Genomic DNA, 18,365 nt, shown 5'->3' with positions numbered 1-18,365 from the left:
ATAAGAACAGAAGTTTGGCAGGAATATAAAGATATGAAACAAGTGGAGAAAAGGAAAATACGAAGGAGAGCAGAGTTTGGTGATAATACTGAACATCCACTTATAGATATATTAATGCTCAATATGAATGGAATTAAGCAAATATTTAATTCCAAAAAAATTAAAGCAGATTACGTAGCGCTTTTGAAAAGATTAGGGTATGACATGAAAGCTTCAAAGAGGGATAATGCGCTTACATAATCGTTTTACGATTTGGAAGTTTCTGTTATACGGTGAATAATTGGATACGAATGCATTCAAGAATTTCACGTGGACTTTACTAATTTTTCAAAATATTTCTGATGTACATATTTTCCGGAGCCTCTTGTGAAAAATGGAATGAATCCACCATACCTCTTTGAAATACACTTAATCTTTTTGAAACAACTGGATTAAGAAGCAACAGATAGAAATGTTAAACCACAACTGACTATGGCACCACTCATTCAATCTTTCGTACATTTCATCTCAAGAAAAGCAAAGACTTTGTAGTAGATACTCCGAGGTATCCTGAGGATTAAAAAAAACCCAGCAACAGAAAACGCTGACGAATAGTCATTTGATTCAAAACTGGTGACCACTAATAACTCATCAGTCTGAATCAGAATCGGGATTGATTGACGATCTCACTGCCCTATTTCTTTCACCATATGAGTCTTCATCATCTTCTTTTTCCTTGTTCTCTTTGATGATTCCTGCACCGAAGATGGTTTAGTAACTGCAATAAGCTATCGATCGATAGGAATCATCAATTAAAAAGCATTACCTTTCTTTAACAGAAGACCCTCCAGAGTCCTCGTGCTGAAATCATCTTTTCCGCCCAAATCTTGAAAACCAACCAGCCTATCTGAAGCTATTCCATTCCTGAAAAGCAAAATTCTTTTAGGTGTAGAACAAAAGGAAATGACATCATCTGAAAAAGAAAGAGTACGATTAACCACACACCTAGGATGTGTTGATGCTTACGTTCACATGTATGTGTATGAATTTCAGGAAGTTTAGGACTGGAACCATAAATAAGATTGCTAGAGTGTACCCCTTCCCTTTATCCACTGTTTTGATGAAGCTACAAGTGACTTTAAACTATGTTTGTGAAGATCATGATAGCTCCCTCGTCTAATTTACAGTAAAATAGGGTAGCTCCCCTGCCTAACCAAATCCAAGACCTGAAACAATTAAGACTGTTATGCCCGCTACACAAATGTTAACTGCTGGCCGACCTGCCCTAAACAGTTAATTCACTGACAGACTGATATTTTACTTCCCTTGGTGCATTGGGCCTGTTTTGATAGATTTGATCTAGATTTTGAGACCAATAAATTAGGAGAATTTAGGTTCATTCTTCTTTGCTTGAAGGAAAGAGCTATTTTGAAGTTCTTAATTTTGCCTTGAAAACAACCATAGTGCCACCCAAACATGGATAAAATATATGAGAAAGAATAGAGCAGTGCGAAGCAGAGTACCCTAAAGGTTAAATAGACCAGGAGGCACTAACCTGAAAAAGATGACACATGGTAGAGTTTTAATTCCCAGCTTTGTAACGAAAAAAGGAGCATTCTGCATTAAGTTATACGAGACAAAATGAGAAATAGCATGAAAATCAGATCCAATGAACAGTTCTCATAAAGTTATAGGGCCAATCTTTCCTTTCTTTGTTTTGTGAGATTTCTTTTTGGGAAAAGGCTCAAATTTGCCCCTGTGGTATTCGGGATGGTCAATTCGTACCCTCCGTTGAAGTTTGAACTTGAGCTCCACCACGACCCTACCGTCAAAGAAGTGAGCTGCCACTACCCTTTTCCACTAACTCTAATGTGAGTTATTTCTTGTGTCCAAAAAGACCACAAAATGACATGTGTCATTAATTAATACCCCCCCCCCCTCCTTAATAGTTTGTACCAGCCCCCTTACCTCATTTTACCCACCCCCTCTTTTTTCCAACCCCCTTTTTCTTCTGGGCCTAACCTCCAAACCCCCCCCCCCCCCCCCAAACAAAGCATCATCATCACCATCACCCAGTTACCAATCTAATGCATTTTTCCAACCAAGTTACCAATCATAAGGCCACAAAAAAAAAAAAAAAAATTCATTCACTCTCAGTAACAATCGGCAATGAGGTGGTGGCAGAGTTTTGGTGCAATTGAGATGGGTTTTTGGGGGTGTCCTGCGGCGTGGATGGAGGTGAAGAAGTTGACTTGTATACTTTGTGGCGAAAACATTTCAGTGAGAGGAGTGAAAAAATCAATCAGTTCACTTGTATTCTTTGTGGGGAAAAATTTTCAGTGAGGAGAGTGAAAAAAGCAATCTTAAATTTTGTAGAGGAGTTCTTCTAGAATATTTTTTACAAACAAGATGATTTTTACAAGAGTTTTTCTCCAATTGATCGATGTGCGGATATATTTGAGGTGTTCAGAATGTGGGATTTTCATGGAAAGGTGAAGGTAGAAGAAGACTAGATGGGTCGTGAGTGTGAAATCTGAATTGAACTACTGCTTTGTTTCTTCTTCATTGTTCTATTCTTGGGTTTAATTTGGCTATTGTCACACCAGTGTTGAAGTTATGCTGCGGATGCGCCGCCACCGGAAATGATGGTGCCAACATCTAGAGGCACCTCAATCTACATTTTTGGTAAACACCATTCATTATTTTCTTTCTTTGTCAAAGAACCATTACGAGGTGGAACGGTAGGTTAAAAGGGGGGAGGGGAGGGTGGGTAAATAAGTGAGGGGGCTGGTACAAAATATTAGGAGGGGGTGGTTAATTAATACACAAGTTATTTTCTTTTTTTTTTGGGACGAAAGAGATGGTCTAACTTAGAGCCTTTAGTGAAAAAGGGTAGTGGTAACCCACTTCTTTGACGACAGGGTCACAGTTGTGCGCAAGTTCAAACGGAGGGAAGGAATAGACCATTTTGCATACCAGAGGAGCAATTTTGAGCCTTTTCCCTTTCTTTTTTGGTATCTTCCACGCATAGGTGGGTGCAGATACTTCACAAAATTTCAGGACTATTCCTACTGTACTAATCTGAGGAAGAACACAAAAACTCAAGATATACAGACCTCAGCATCCAACTTTAGAAACTTTGTATCAACATGTCTTGGTGCGAGAGACTTCAAATGCTTATCCATGATCCTGAAAGAGTAATAAATACCATTATGTTTGTGCATGCATGCATGTGGATATACACAGCTAGATTCCTGCTCGTTTCCCTTTCACAAGTATGTATAGCTAGATTATTCTATGCTGAGCATCGATGCATTGAAGTAGGAAGAGAAGCAAGAGAATTGTCACAATCTGGCCAGTAAAAATTTGGATGACCAATTAACCAAGTTAAAGCTGTCACAAACGGAACCTTCAAGATGCAAATTTAGGCAACACTTTTATGAGTGTCAAGCTTGTTGCATCAGATTACAGACTGAAGTTCTTGCACTACTGACTTCAAAGAAACTCGAACTACAAATCTACAGTATGAGATATACCAGAATTGATCTAACTTGGGAAATTACTCCCTCCCTCCTGCTCTATCTCAAACACCGATAGCAGCAAAGAATAACAGAAACAGTTATCCAGAAATAACCCTCCTCTTATGTCTCTTTCTTTTATGTGGGAAGGGAAGTAGACAGTAAAACATGAAGTAAGTCCTTACTTGCATCGATAGAACTCCCGATGGTAGAAGTGACAAATCACTTTCTCACAACCAGTAACTTCACCCAAAAAATCTCCTTCACTAATCTCTCTATATTCTCCATGCCCTTGCGTTTTTAGAGCTTGTCGCTTCTCAGCTTCTTTCTGTAGAACAGAATCAAGACAAAACAATTGTTCAACGATCAGGCACTTTGCCTCCAGATATAAATAACTGTGTTGACCTGCAGGCAAGACAAAATAACAGACCTTGAGAGCCGCAATCCTATCTGCGTGCAACTTTTCCAGCTCAGGGTCCTGTTAAAAGCACAATGAGCAAGTAAACATACGTGCAAATTATGTGCCTAGAAGGAGAAACAGCAATGGATGCGCAAACTTACATCCATCAGTTCATCAAGATCTATGTCTTGATTAACAGAAGATGATGCTTGCGCCTTCTCTTGAGCCAGCACTTCCTAAAGGGTGAAGTTGCATACAATGGTCAGTAGTTAAACTAACTAAAACTGCTGGATGTTTTGAGGTATATTACAATGATTTAACTATCAATATCAAACATTAGGTTATCTCAAAGGAATAGCAAGTAAGATTAAGGTCTAACTCCCGCAAAATGTTGACTTAACTCATTATATCTAAGTGACTTCATCTTAGCTTATTAACAAAATAGCGGTCTTAAATGGTTAGTAATTGGAGTATGGATATTGAAATAAACAGATAAACATAGTAAATAATTCTCAGTATTTCCCATAGAAGGACGTCTTTATCCTGAGACTGGAGGCAGCATTAATCTAGCCACACAATAGAGACACAGTCTGTAGCTCTTAGTTGCTTGGATACTGATGTAAATACTGTTGTTGCGCTTTCTTAGTGTCATTTTAATACAATTACTCCATTAGATAAGCTTGAGGCACCAGAAAAGTATACTTCACATTAGCATGCCATAATTATGAAGAGTTTCATACCAATCCTTACTAGTTGTAGGAAAAAGGATGTAAATTCTACTGACTTTGAAAATATTTTCTTTCATGACAAATGCACCCTCTTTTATTAATTTGCTGAAAAGCAATTATCTGAGTCTCAAGGAGAAATGGTGCATGCAGAGTTGACTCTTTGGTAAGTAAAACAATTTAATGCTCCATCACAAACATCTGGATAGAATTCTTGGTATAAAATTTTAAGAATTCATAGTATCAAACTATCAATATACATATACATACAATTACACCTGTCTCACATGAATACATAAAAATCCAAACTTTACTACAATAAAACTATGCCTCAATCCCAAACTAGTAGAAATTTGCTATATAAATCCTTAGTAACAATTCCGCTCTATTTGGACGCAAATATCCAAACTTTACTTTTATTTTCTGCACATAAAAATCCAAACTTTACTCTAATCAGGTCCATTTAACTATCCAAATTAATAAAATAAGAGAGATTCAAATCAGAGGGAAAGAAAAAGTAAAAATACCTTCTGGTAATCACGAGCAGCAGCAGCCATTACATTTCCAAATGCTAAATTAGAGAGAGTTGATTTCACTGAATCCGGATCCATCTCCTCTCCCCTCTTTTTTCACTTTTAACAAGATAATTTACTGTAACCTAAATACAAAAAATACAATCAAAGAAGATTAAAATGCGAATTTAAAACAGAGAATCTGTGGATCGATATTTTCTGTAACTTGAAAAACCTGTGAAAAGGCGCAGATTTCAGATTTGTCGACCAATTGGGAGTTGCTATACCCGAGTTTCGTTTAAATTTTAATGCATCTTTTTGAAAAGAATTGATATTTGAATAAAGGAGAGAAAAGACAAAACATGGTCAAGAAAAAAAAAACACGGTACCTTATCTTTGGGGTTAGGTTCCAATGGTCCCTTAAATATATTGCTGACCAGTTTTGGTCCATTAAATTTGTTAAAAACGAGCATTTGTGGACTCCGTCAAATATTAAGCGCTTGTTTGGAAAGCCATGTGTAATTACCTGACAGCGTAATTACTAGGGTAGTAATTACATACCCTAGTGTGTTACACAATATAATATTACGTCTATGACACGTTTGTTTGTCATAACGTAATTACAGTATAATTTCCATTGTCGTGTTTAGTTGGGCAAATATAATTACATAGTTAAATTTAAAAAATTTCAGATTAATATGCAGATAAGTTTTACTATGTGACAAACTTATATATCAATAAGAAATATCAAGTATTAATTTATTATGAGGTATTAATAAATGTTTTTTTATAAATATATATTAAATTATTATAAATTGCTAAATAATATCATAAAATAATCGATATCTTATAAATAAATAATATGATTACTTAAACTGATCAATAAAATTTTAATCACGATTTATTTTTCACTAACTCATGTGAATAAAAGAAAGTTAGGTATGATCTAAGAAAGTATTTTTTATAATAAATATTTATATTTATTTAAAAAATAAAACTAATAAAATACAATACCGTCCTATATTGGGATATCAACAATCTAATGAATATTAAAATCTAAATACAAAACAATTGCATGGGTTATTCACGTGGCAGGGGAAATAAGCTCTATTAGTGGTCGTTTGGTTTGAATATTATAACGATCCGGCCGGTCGTTTTGAGAGTTATAGGCCCAATCCTCTATTAACTGCTTCCCCCGTATTTATTTTCTGCTATTGTGACTTGCCGGGAGGTTTCGTTTTAGTTTTTGGAGTGTTTTGGGATACTTAGTCCCTAAACGGAGGTTTAAGCCTTAGGATTTGGATCGTAGTCAGAACTTTGTGAAGACGACTCCGGAATGGAGTTCCGTCGGTTCCGCTAGCTCCATTAGGTGATTTTGAACATAGGGGCGTATTCGCATTGTATTTTGGAGATCTGTAACTCATTTAGGCTTGATGGCAAAAGTCGAAGTTTTGGAGATTTTGACCGATAGTGGACTTTTTGATATCGGGGTCGAATTCCAATTTCGGAAGTTGGAGTAGGTCCGTAGAGTTGAATATGACTTGTGTGTAAAATTTAGGGTCAATCGGACATGATTTGGTTAGTTTCAGTATCGGTTGTCGAATTTGGAAGTTTCAAGTTCTTTAAGTTTGAATCAGAGGATGAATCCTGATTTTAAGCGCTGTTTGAGGGCTCGACTAAGTTCATATGGTGTTTTAGGACTTGTTGGTATGTTTGGTTGAGGTCTCGGGAGATTCGGGTGATTTTTGGGTGCTTAATGAAGGAAATATTAGACTTGGAAAATTTCTGAAGTTGCTGGTTTCTGGTGTTTCGCACCTGCGGTTGGAAGACCGTAGGTGCGGGATTGCACGTGCGGCGCACAAACCCCAGAAACAGAGATTGGAGGCTTGGCAGGTGCGAGGGGATTTCCGCACCTGCGGTGCCCGCATATGCGATATAGGAACCGCAGGCGCGGTGAATGACCGCAGAAGCGAACAGTGCTCCACAGGCGCGCACACGCAGGTGCGGCCCCCTTGCCGCAGATGCGGTCCCAGCCCCCTTAAGTGATTTTCGTACCTGCGATGGTATTTTCGCATGTGCGGTTGAAGGCCCACAGAAGCTGGTTTACTGGCAGAAAAAAGGCCAAATCGAGGGTTTATGTCATTCTTCACCATTTGGAAAGAGCTCGGGATTAGGCAATATTGGAGGGATTTTCACGTGGGTGTTTGGGATAAGTGATTCTTACCTAGTTTTGGATAATTCCTATGATTATGTCTTTAATTTTATCATTAAATTAGTGATTTGGAGTGGAAAATTGAAAAAAATTTGGAAAAAGTTCTTAGGCTGAATTTTGGGATTTTGATCGAGATTTTGGTATCAGATTTGAGAAATTTTGGTACGAGTGAACTCGTGAGTGAATGGATGTTCATATTTTGTGACTTTTACCCAATTCCGAGTCGTGGGCCCGGAAATGCCTTTTAGGGTGATTTTCCAATTTCTTGCTTTAGTTTTGATTTCATTAGCTAGATTAGTTCCTTGTAGTTATATTTATGATATGTAATTGATTTTGGCTAGATTTGGGCCATTCAGAGTCGGATATTCGTGGAAAGAGCATTGTTACGGATTGATTGAGCTTGGTTCGAGGTAAGTGGCTTGCCTAACCTTGTGTGGGGAAAACTCTCCTTAGGATTTGGTACTGTTTTGATATGTGAGCGTCGCGTATGTGAGGTGATAAGTACGTACACGGGCAAATTATTGTAAAAACCCGATTTCTGCTAAGTAATAACCTGTTTTCTTCTTATTTGAGTCATATCAGCATGTGTAGTATCCTGTTAGATTAGAATAGCATGTCTACTTGCCTTAATTGTTTATCTAAACTTCGTGCAGCATGTTTAGTGAATATCCTGCTTTTCCTTACTTGCACTTAGTCCAAATTGAAGGATTTCGTGTTGTAGCTGTTAAAATTCTATTATTGAGCTGTGTATTTACTTTTGGGACTACGAAATGGTATTTTCGGGAGATCCCCTACATATTTACTTTGGGACTACGGAAAGGTTTTTGGGGAGATCCCCGTATCTTGCATATTTACTTTGGGACTACGAAACAGTATTCTGGGAGATCCCCTGCACATTTAGGTTTGGGACTACGAGACGGTATTTCGGGAGATCCCCTGTTGTTATCTCTGTGTACTAAGTTGTTACCTTTCTATGATTTTATTCTTGTTAAATTTCGGTCTTTGTTTATTGCGATATTTCTTTCTGCCTTGTTTTTATTATATAATACCGGTAAGGCCCTGACCTGACCTCGTCACTACTCGACCGAGGTTAGGCTTGGCACTTACTGGGTACCGTTGTGGTGTACTCACGCCCTTTCTTACATATGTTTTTCGTGTGCAGATCCAGGTTCCTTCTACCAGCCTCATTCTTAGTTGCAGTCGATGCTGTTTCGGAGATTTCAAGGTATATCTGCCCGCACCCGCAGATCCTCGGAGTCCCTCTCTATCCCCTATGTTGATTCTTCTCTTATTTCTATAGATATTGATGTATAGAACAATTAGAACTTCGTAGAAACTTGTGACTTACAGTGTTTCGTGTCTTGGGAGTGTTATGTATATTTCGAGAGTTGATTACTGTATATGCCGAGTGGTATCTCAATTGCTTATTTAAAATATCTGCTACTGTTAGTTGTCAATTTTCATATTTTTTTTATTTCATTTCCGCAAAGTGTTAGGCTTACCTAGTCGTAGAGACGAGGTGCCGTCACGACAATTCACGAAGGGAGAATTTGGGTCGTGACAAATATGTCTTATGCCGGGATAAGTTATGTTGGGATTAGTTATCCTGGTATTATTTTTTATCCACTATTTGGTATGTTGTATTAAAAAGGACAATTGCATAATTTCTAAGAAGAAAGTATAAGTTATCCCGGCACTAATTACCCCACCCCCTACAAGGTGTAAGTTATCCCGGTACTAATTTTAATCTCAGGATAACTTATACCAGATTTGCTAACCAAAAAAAGTATTAAGATGGTATTAAATTTTTATACCAGCACTATACCTTCTTATACCTCATACCAAACGACCCCTTAATAGTATAAGGTGTATTACGCAATAAATTACTATTGAGTATTTTACTGTTATATCGATTATTATTATTATTACTAAATACAACTATAATGCCAACCGTATTGACGATACTTATTTGTAATGATGACTAGTAGAATCCGTGGAATGATTTTTCTGTATTTGAATGAACTGAAAAGGTACGAGAACAGCACCTAGAGAAATTTGCATTACCTTCCGAGTTTGAAAGAACAATTTCACAAACACTATTTCGAGTACTATCAGTTTTGGAGTTATACCTTTTAGTAATACTAGCTTTAGTGTACGTGCGTTATACGTGTGGTTAGCATCAATCAGTAAACTATATGTATATGAAGAATATGTAAATCAAGTTATCAAATGCTAAGTTTTAAAATGTCAACATTAAGTTAATATTTTAAAATAAGTAACTTTGTATAGAGAAAAGTATACGGAGTTGTCATTTATTTGAACGAATACCAGAAAAAAAATTAATTAATGGCAACTAACTTAGAATATATTTTGTCTTCTAATATTTCATTCTTATTGTTTTTAACGCATTTTTAACAGTTTGACTCTTACTATTATATTATAATCTATTTTATTATAAATTTCAAAAATAATGACTTGGATTTTTCGCAAATTAGTTAAATCAAAGACGATTTTGGTTAATTAGGATTGTTCTTAACATTAATGAGATTATTTTGTTGTTGATTCAAATTTTAATAATAGATCATCCCAAGATTTAAATATTTAATTGTAATTATAATTTTTATCCAATAAGAATTTTACGTTCAATATAATAAAAAAGTCATTCTAAGTACACACATTACGCGTGTATCCTATCTCAATGAGCGTTTGAGTTATAAAATAAAAGTATAAGTTCCTAACAATAGTCATTAATATTGACATTGTACATATAACTAACTCAATTAAGAAAAAAATGTCTCATAGAAATCCTCAATCATCACTTAATAATTCAACTTAAAATTTATGCCACTTTTTTAATAAATAAAGTTAGCATGCTTCCTTTTCAGTTTCAGTAGTAAGCATGGTCATTCAAAATATAAATAGCGGATAGAACTTTACACATATAGCAAACAACTAATAATCTATGAATTACAGATGAACACAAAATCAAAGTGCCCTAAAAATGAGAAAAGACATTAAAAAAGAATACTAAAGTAAGCTAGTAAAATACATAGGAGAATGACTCAGAATTATATATGAAAGAGTGTATTTAGTTATATATCATTATTCAAGTGGAATTAGTATTTAAATAATTTGAATATTGATTAACTCCATTTGTCGTTATATTTGAAAATAATTAGTTTTATAACAATTCTAAAATTTATTTTTAAAAGGTAAAATGATCGATACACATTTCGATTGGAAAACACGTTTCTTAATTTGAAGGGCATATCTTTTGAAAAAATCTTACAAAAATTATAGTAATTCATGTAATATGATATTGAATCTAAAATGATTGATATATCTGTTTTTGGTAATTAAATTTCGATATTTATTATATATTTTTATTATGATTCTTCAAAAGGCCATCAATAAAAATGATTATATTATTTTTAGAGATTTGGAATAAAGAGGGTCGTCATATAGTTTTTAGAGGAAAATGGTTCACACATAAAAACTTTGAGAACGTATATTTTATATTAATTTGAAGGGCTTATCCTTTGGGGTAAGCTTACAAATATTGTAGTCATTTTTGTGACATAATATTAAATTTAACATGATCGAAATTGTTATATATTTTTATATAATTCTTCAAACAGTCATCAAATTAACACTAATTAAAAAATTTGTATCTTTCTTTTAGAGTTATTGGAATAAACGGCTAGGTCATATAGTTTATAGGAAAAAAATGAATAATTAAGTAACAATGTAAGATCTAAAACTGAATAATACTGAATGTGTTAACTTACTACGTACACAAAAAACTATAGAGGGCCATTTATTAGAATAGATAAAAAATAAAAATAATACTAAATGTCAACTTATTTTGAATACTTATTATTTTATTCTTATTTCTTCTATTTTGATTTTTAATCAAGTTAATTTTTAATACTATATTATAATTGATTGGACTTTATTTTCTAATTTCTTTCATCATCAGTGGTTTTTTTTATTGAAATATATCTATTTAAGCCAAGATTTTTGTCAACCTGATGATAGCTTTACTTGTATGATGAATTTGAAAAATAATGAAATTAATTTTTTGGCTAATTAGCTATTCCAAATACTTAATTATTTATTTTCAGCAATAAAAGATATAAATTATATTTTATTGATTTAAATTCTTAATATTATCTCATACCAAATATTAAATATTCGATTATAATTATATTTTATCGAATAAAAATTCCTTTGTTAAATTGTAAGAAAATCAAATGAGTGGGAAATAGTTTTGTATATTTTAAAGTATTTTAGTATATAAAAGAGTTTCACCTAAATCAAAACATAAAAAAAGTTACTCCGTCATCTACCAAGAACGTTGTATGTCCTCTTTCTTTTTTATTGAATTCTTGGTATTTGGCCAAAGGGATAAACATATAAATACCAAGTAGTTACGTCCTATTTGGTTAGTATTTTTAATTCTTTCCTTTTCTTTCCATTTGTATATAATTTTTAAGTGTAAAAATTTATATAATTTAAATTTTTCTACGTAATCCACAAAAGGAAGAATGTAATATATAAAATTTAGTTGATTTTGTAGTCCTAAATATTAGAAAAATAATTAAATGAGTATTCCTACATATAAGGAAAATAATTAAATGAGTATTCCTATATATTAGGAATGTCACACCTCATCTTTCCCGGGGGGATAGGGGAATTTTTTCAATTTAAGTGACATTATTCTAAATGAGATTATTTATTTATCAGAGTCGTCACTTGGAATAATTTATGGTGTCCCAAGTCACCGATTTATTTTAAAATCCCAAATCAAGGAAATTTTGACTCTGTTTAAAGTCTGTGAAAATCAGAAGAACGGGTAAGGAATTCTGTTAACCCGAGAGAAGGTGTTAGGCACTCCCGAGTTCCGTGGTTTTAGCACGATCGCTCAACTATTAATAATTGGCCTAATTATCTAATTAATTACATATTTTGAACATATGTGCATTTTATTCCTTTTTAACTGTGCATTTTATTCCTTTTTAACCGCTTTTTGCTACTTGTTCAAATGTTGGATACTTTTTCAAATGTTGGGTTCAAATGTTGCTACTTGTTCAAATATTATGTGCTACTTGTTCAAATGTTGGGTACAACGTATATATGAGGTGACGAATACTTCTGTGTTGTTGTTGGGTTAAAGCATGTGGGTGGGACTTGTTTCTTGTCATTTATTTCTTTCTCTTATCATGATATCCATGTTTAGACTAGTTAATTACTAAATTGATCGTTCTTTCCGCATTTATGGGCTATCTGTAATAATTGAGTATTGTTTCTGAAGTTGAGATTGGTATTATGGATCTATTATTGACGTAAGACTTGATCTTGCTTATTCTATCTCCCTATTGTTATATGTTCATTGCTACATGGTAAGGAAGAGTATTAAAGAATGAAGGGTGATGCTGTGCCGTATTTGAGTATTAATGCATGAAGGGTGATGTCGTGCTGTATTTGAGTGTTAATGCACGAGGGGTGATGTCGTGCCGTATTTGAGAGTTAATGCACTAAGGGAGATGTCGTGTCGTATATATTGTCTCATGATGAAATTGAGAGTAAAAGCACGAAGGATGAGTTGTGCTGTACTTTCATTTTATGGTGAGATTGAGAGTAATAGCACAAAGGGTGATGTCGCGCCATTATTACTGTTTCATGGTGAGGTTGAGAGTAAACACACGAAGGGTGATGCCATGCAGTTTTATTCATTATGTTTGTTCATTTTGTTGGTTGAAGGTCTATTGACTGTTTCTCATTATCATTCCCTGCTGTAGTTACCGTATCTTGTACCCGCTTCGCATGTCCCCTCCCAATAGTACTTGTTAATTCTATATTTGTTGTTATGTTGTATGTATATTTCCATTTGTACAGGTTTAATTACGGTGGTGTCCTGTCATAACCTCGTCACTACCTCGTCGAGGTTAGGCTCAACACTTATGGAGTACATTGGGTCGGTTATACTCATACGACACTCTGCACTTCTTGTGTAGATTTTGGTACTGGTCCCAGCTGTCCGTGAGGCGTATCAGTTGGATTGGCATTTGGAGACTCGAGGTAGATCTTCCGGCGTCCGCAAACCTTGAAGTCCTCTTCCATTTCCCTATTTACTGTTCGTTTCGTTCGAGGCAGTTGTATTTATTTTAAACCCTATTTATAGAGACTCTAAAAGCTCGTGAACTTGTGACTCCAGATCCGGGTTGTACTTAGATATTATTGGTATTCATGTCATTTTCACATTCCGTTTTAGTTTTATTTCGGTTTAATTTGTTTCACTTATTTGAATTGATTGAAATTGGCTTAAAGATTCTCTAACGTTGGCTTGCCTAGCATGTGAAATGTTAGGTGCCATAGCGGCCCCGAAGGTAAAAATTCTGGGTCGTGATAGCAGCAACAAGTTCTCCTCAGTCTTCAGTTTTTTCAATTGGCTTCTTGCATCTTGGTACAGGATGTTGTGGTAAACCGGAGAACCATGAAGAGGTTCATCAATGGTTTTCTTCGTTGGAGTTTTTTCTATTGTTATTTTCGAAGTATTTGAAATAGAGTAGATGATTTGGATGATGTGATTTATAATGTAGTAATATTTATAATTTGAATTTCTTTAGGGTTAGGGTTTTGGATTAATTAATTGCGTTCCCATTTCTCCTATTTAATTTGAATCACAATTTACAATGAATATTTTACACTCCTTAAAGAATTATTTACAACTTTTAATGCATCCATTTCATTTACCGAAAATCCTATTCATGAACTCTTGATCCAACCAGTGAGAATATCTGGTTTGAGATATGGTTTTCCTTTCAATACAACAATTTCATATGAATTTTCTTGGGACATAGTAAGACCAATGTTCTATCCAAAGAGGCTTAATCTCTATCAATATTAACGATATTTTTTCCAGTATTTGAAAATAAGATTCTTAATTAGCCTAATAATTTAACCACTGAAATTACTTATATTTTAGTTAGCCTAAAGAATCATCCATTTTAGTTAGCCTAAAGACTCCTGTCAGTGAACGAATAATAACCTATTACTGGTGCAACTATCTAGTTTGATTTGAATAGAGTTGTTGTCGAAATTAATGGTGTTAGTTGAATTGTATTAATTATTTCGGTTACCAAAATTGTATTGATAATTATAATTTTGAATCCCCATGTAGATATTGAATCCTATTTATCCTAACAAAACTATTCACATGCCAACTATTTAACTTCTCAATGAAGCATTTACACCTCTTACTTACTCTTCCTAACTCTTTCGAGTTCAAGACTGTTTTAGTAGTGCATAGAATTAGGCCGAAGTCTTCTGGTGAGAAGACTTAAGTCCGCCTCTTGAAGAATTGATTTTATAAAAAAATTGATTTAAAATAGTCTTTGAAATGATATAAAAATAATCTTTGAAATTGATTTCATACGGAAGAATTGATTTTAAACAAAATAGTCTTTTGAAATGATATATAAAAAATCTGTTATAGCAAAGTAGACCAATATGATGAAAACTGAAATTTGATAGCATCAATAGTTCAACAGAAAATCAAAAGCACAACTATCATAACTAAATCAACATAAAAATAAAAGATAATAAAGGGATAAATAAACACAAACACATCCTATAAACTAATCAATTTCAACCGGATTATGATCAGAAGTTGTGATGACCTGATAGGTCATCTTATGATTTAAACCTAATTTTGTGATCTGAAATATTTAAAAGTCATGTTTAAGCCTTTTTCGATTTGTGTGCGCAGTCCGGACGTCTTTCCGGAAAGCTTTTATGTTAAAAACTAATCAAAATAAGAAATTTTGTCTAAAAATTTCATTTGAGTTGACTTCGGCCAACATTTTTGGTAAACAGACCCAAATTCGTGTTTTGACGGTCCTAGTTTCATCTCATGATTTGGAACTTGGGCGTATACACATAATCGAAATCGAAAGTCCCTAGCCCGAGATATCGGACTATGTCAAAATTTGAAAGATGAAAGCTTATTGAAATTGAAGTGTTTGACCAAAGTTTGACTTTTTGGATAACATATCCGCATTTTGGTTTCGGAATCCGGTATAGGTCCAATACCATATTTACGACTTATCTGTGAAATTTGATGAAAAACGTAATTGATTTGACGTGATTCGGACGCCCGGTTGTGAAAATAGGAATTTCAAAGTTTTCTTGAAAATTTCATGTGATTTGGGGTTCAATTCGTAGTTCTAGGGTTATTTTGGTGATTTGATCATGCGAACAAGTTCGTATGATGTTTTAGACTTATGTGCATATTTGGTTGGGTGCCCCGAGGGCTCGGGTGAGTTTCAGATAGGCTACGTAGTGATTTGAACTTAGGAATTTGCTGGTGTGCTTCAGTTCTTGTTGTAGGCCTCTGATCTCGCAATTGCGAGAACAAGCTTCGCATTTGCAACCACTTGTCAGTTTGCATTTGCAACTTATTCATCGCATTTGCGAAGAGTAGCTTTGGAGGCCAATGTTCGCAATTGCGAATAATTTCTCGCAATTGCGATGGGAACTGGGGAGAGGTACCTTTCGCATTTGCGATCACATGGTCGCATTTGCGATCTTGCCCATGTTCGCATTTGTGAACTATACCTTGCATTTGCGAACAATACAGAAGTGAGAAGGGGTTCGCATTTGCGAATCCCAGGTCGCAAGCGACATCTGCAGCTGGGTAAATGAGACTTAGACAAAAAATTTCTCCCATTCTTCAAAATTTCAAATTTTAGAACCTTAGAGGTGATTTTTCCAAGACCATTTCTTCCCCAAAACTTTGGCAAGTGATCCTAACCCACTTTCTTTTAATTACCCATCACATTTCATGACTTTTCAACCTAAAATCTAGGATTTTCATGGTAGTAATTGGGGGTTTGGGTAGAATTAGGGATTTTTGGGAAATTGGGATTTATACCTCAAATTGAGGTCAGATTTCAAATCTAATTGCATAATCGGGCTCGGGGGTGAATGAATTTTGGTCTGAACCTCGAGTTTTGACCAAGCGGGCCTGGGGTCGATTTTTGACTTTTTGGGGAAAAGTTTGGGAAATCAAAATTTATGCATTGTAATTGATTCCTTTAGCAATAATTGATGTTATTGAGTTAATTATAGCTAGATACAAGTGGTTTGGAGGTGGATATTAAAGGAAAAGCGGTAATTGAGCATTGAGTGGCCTGTGGAGCGAGGTAAGTATTGTGTCTAACTTTGACTTGAGGGATTAGGAACCCTTGACCTATTTTCTATATGAAATTCTTATGAGCGGCGTATATGTGAGGTGACGAGTACATATGCGCCGCCAAGTTATCTATTTTTTCCTGTTTCCTTCCCGTTCTTCTCGAATTGTCTTTTTTCCTGCCTTAACTGTTACATGATTTACTTGTATTCCCATGCCTAATTGCTACTTGTTAGACATTGTTTCCCTTTATTAAAGGTATTAGTTATTCTGTTGCTTCATTGTCTTATATTATTTGTTTAAGCTAGTTTATCAGTGCTTTTATGGTATATTCTGAATTGGTCTCACTGAGTAGTATTACTTGTGTGAGGTTTTATAGTGTACAAGCTTCCCATTTGCTTTGGTTTGAAGTTTAAGTATTGTGAAGGGTTTTTGTGATTTGAATTGTGAAATTTTTGTACTTACTGAGTATTTGTTATTGATATGGTGGGATCGGGTTGCGCGCCACAACAAGCGGAATAAGGGTGATATATTGAGGAGGAATAAGGGTGAATTGATATTGTACGGTAGAATCGGATTGCGCGCCACAGCAGGCTGAATAAGTGTGATATATTGAGGAGGAATAAGGGTGAATTGATATTGTACGGTGGGATCGGGTTGCACGCCGCTACAGGTGTAATAAGGGTGGATTGTGGTAGACTAAGGATGAAATGTGATTGTGGTTATTGTGATATGGTGGGATTGGGTTGCACGCCACAACACATTTATTTATATTCTATTGTTTATGTTATTAAGAGGAAATACGAGAGGAATATGATATGTACGGTAGGATCGGGTTGTGCGCCGCAACAACCTATATGTTCATACTTTTCCCTGACGGTGTTAGCTGTACAGTAGTCTTAAATTGCACTTAAGTATTGGTAGTAGCTGAACACTGATGAAATACTTTGAGGAATGTATTTACTTCTAGCAAGTTACTGCTTTATTTTATTCTGTCTTCCTTTATGCTTTTATTATATACTGTATGCAGATTATATTATGAGTGCCCCGCCGTAGCCTCGTCACTTCTTCGTCGAGGTTAGGCTCGGCACTTACCAGTACATGGGGTCGGTTGTACTGATACTGCATTCTCCACTTCATGTGCAAATTTTGGAGCTGGTTCGAGCTGATCTAGAGGTTGAATATAGGATTTATCGGCTAGGAAACCCAAGGTAGACCCGTCGGCGTCCGCAGGCCCTGGCGTCCCCTTCTATACCCCATACTTCACCGTTTTCCTTATTTCGCAAATAATTGTATTTTCTTTCGGACAAATACTTGTAGTAAAATCTTAGAATGTTCGTGAATTGTGACTCCGGATTTTGGGTAGTAGTAGTATATTATCAAAGTTATTATATATATTTCCGCATTCATTTTAACTTGTTATAGTTTGCTTGTTGTTAATCACTGAAATGTAAAAGAATTGTCTAATAAATCTCTAACTTTGGCTTGCCTAGCAAGTGTAATGTTAGGCGCCATCATGATCCCGATGGTGGGGATTCCGGGTCGTGACAAGGTGGTATTAAAGAACTAGGTTGTCTTGGTCTCACAATTCACGAACGAGCTTAGTAGATTCTGAGGGATCGGTACAAAGACGTTTGTACTTATCTCCTAGAGGCTATGAAGTTTAGGAACAAAAATTCATTTTTATTCATCTCTGTCGTGCGACTTTGTTTTCCCAATACTAATTGAACTCTCCTACTCTTATTATCTCGCAGGTTGGGAGAATGCGTACCGCTTCTTCAGCTGAGCAATAGCCAGAGCCTCCAGTAGAAGCTCCTACGAGGGGC

General features: G+C 35.1%; 1 protein-coding gene across 3 annotated transcripts; it reads right to left on the bottom strand.

Annotated features, from left to right (window-relative positions):
• Positions 1-350: 350 nt before the first annotated feature.
• On the bottom strand, positions 351-5,526 carry LOC104104583 (thioredoxin domain-containing protein PLP3B-like). Of its 3 annotated transcripts, none has more exons than XM_009612714.4 (9): positions 5,370-5,526; positions 5,150-5,280; positions 4,059-4,133; positions 3,928-3,975; positions 3,683-3,825; positions 3,096-3,168; positions 1,535-1,596; positions 806-903; positions 351-734 (listed from the first exon to the last, which is right to left on the bottom strand). In XM_009612714.4, the coding sequence occupies exons 2-9, from the start codon at positions 5,231-5,233 to the stop codon at positions 631-633; spliced, it is 687 nt and encodes a 228-aa protein (XP_009611009.1). In that variant the 5' UTR covers positions 5,234-5,280; positions 5,370-5,526; the 3' UTR covers positions 351-630. The 3 variants fall into 3 exon arrangements, 2 of the variants coding, with proteins under 2 accessions (XP_009611009.1, XP_070052269.1); XR_011414270.1 differs by lacking the exon at positions 351-734 and adding an exon at positions 1,006-1,205 and having other exon boundaries at positions 852-903; positions 5,370-5,518; XM_070196168.1 differs by lacking the exon at positions 351-734 and adding an exon at positions 1,117-1,205 and having other exon boundaries at positions 852-903; positions 5,370-5,518.
• Positions 5,527-18,365: the final 12,839 nt, after the last annotated feature.

This window comes from Nicotiana tomentosiformis, chromosome 2, assembly GCF_000390325.3.
Source record: "Nicotiana tomentosiformis chromosome 2, ASM39032v3, whole genome shotgun sequence".
Classification (NCBI taxonomy): Eukaryota; Viridiplantae; Streptophyta; class Magnoliopsida; order Solanales; family Solanaceae; genus Nicotiana; species Nicotiana tomentosiformis.
Note: the sequence above shows the minus strand (reverse complement) of the source record. Positions and strands in the feature narration are given on the sequence as shown.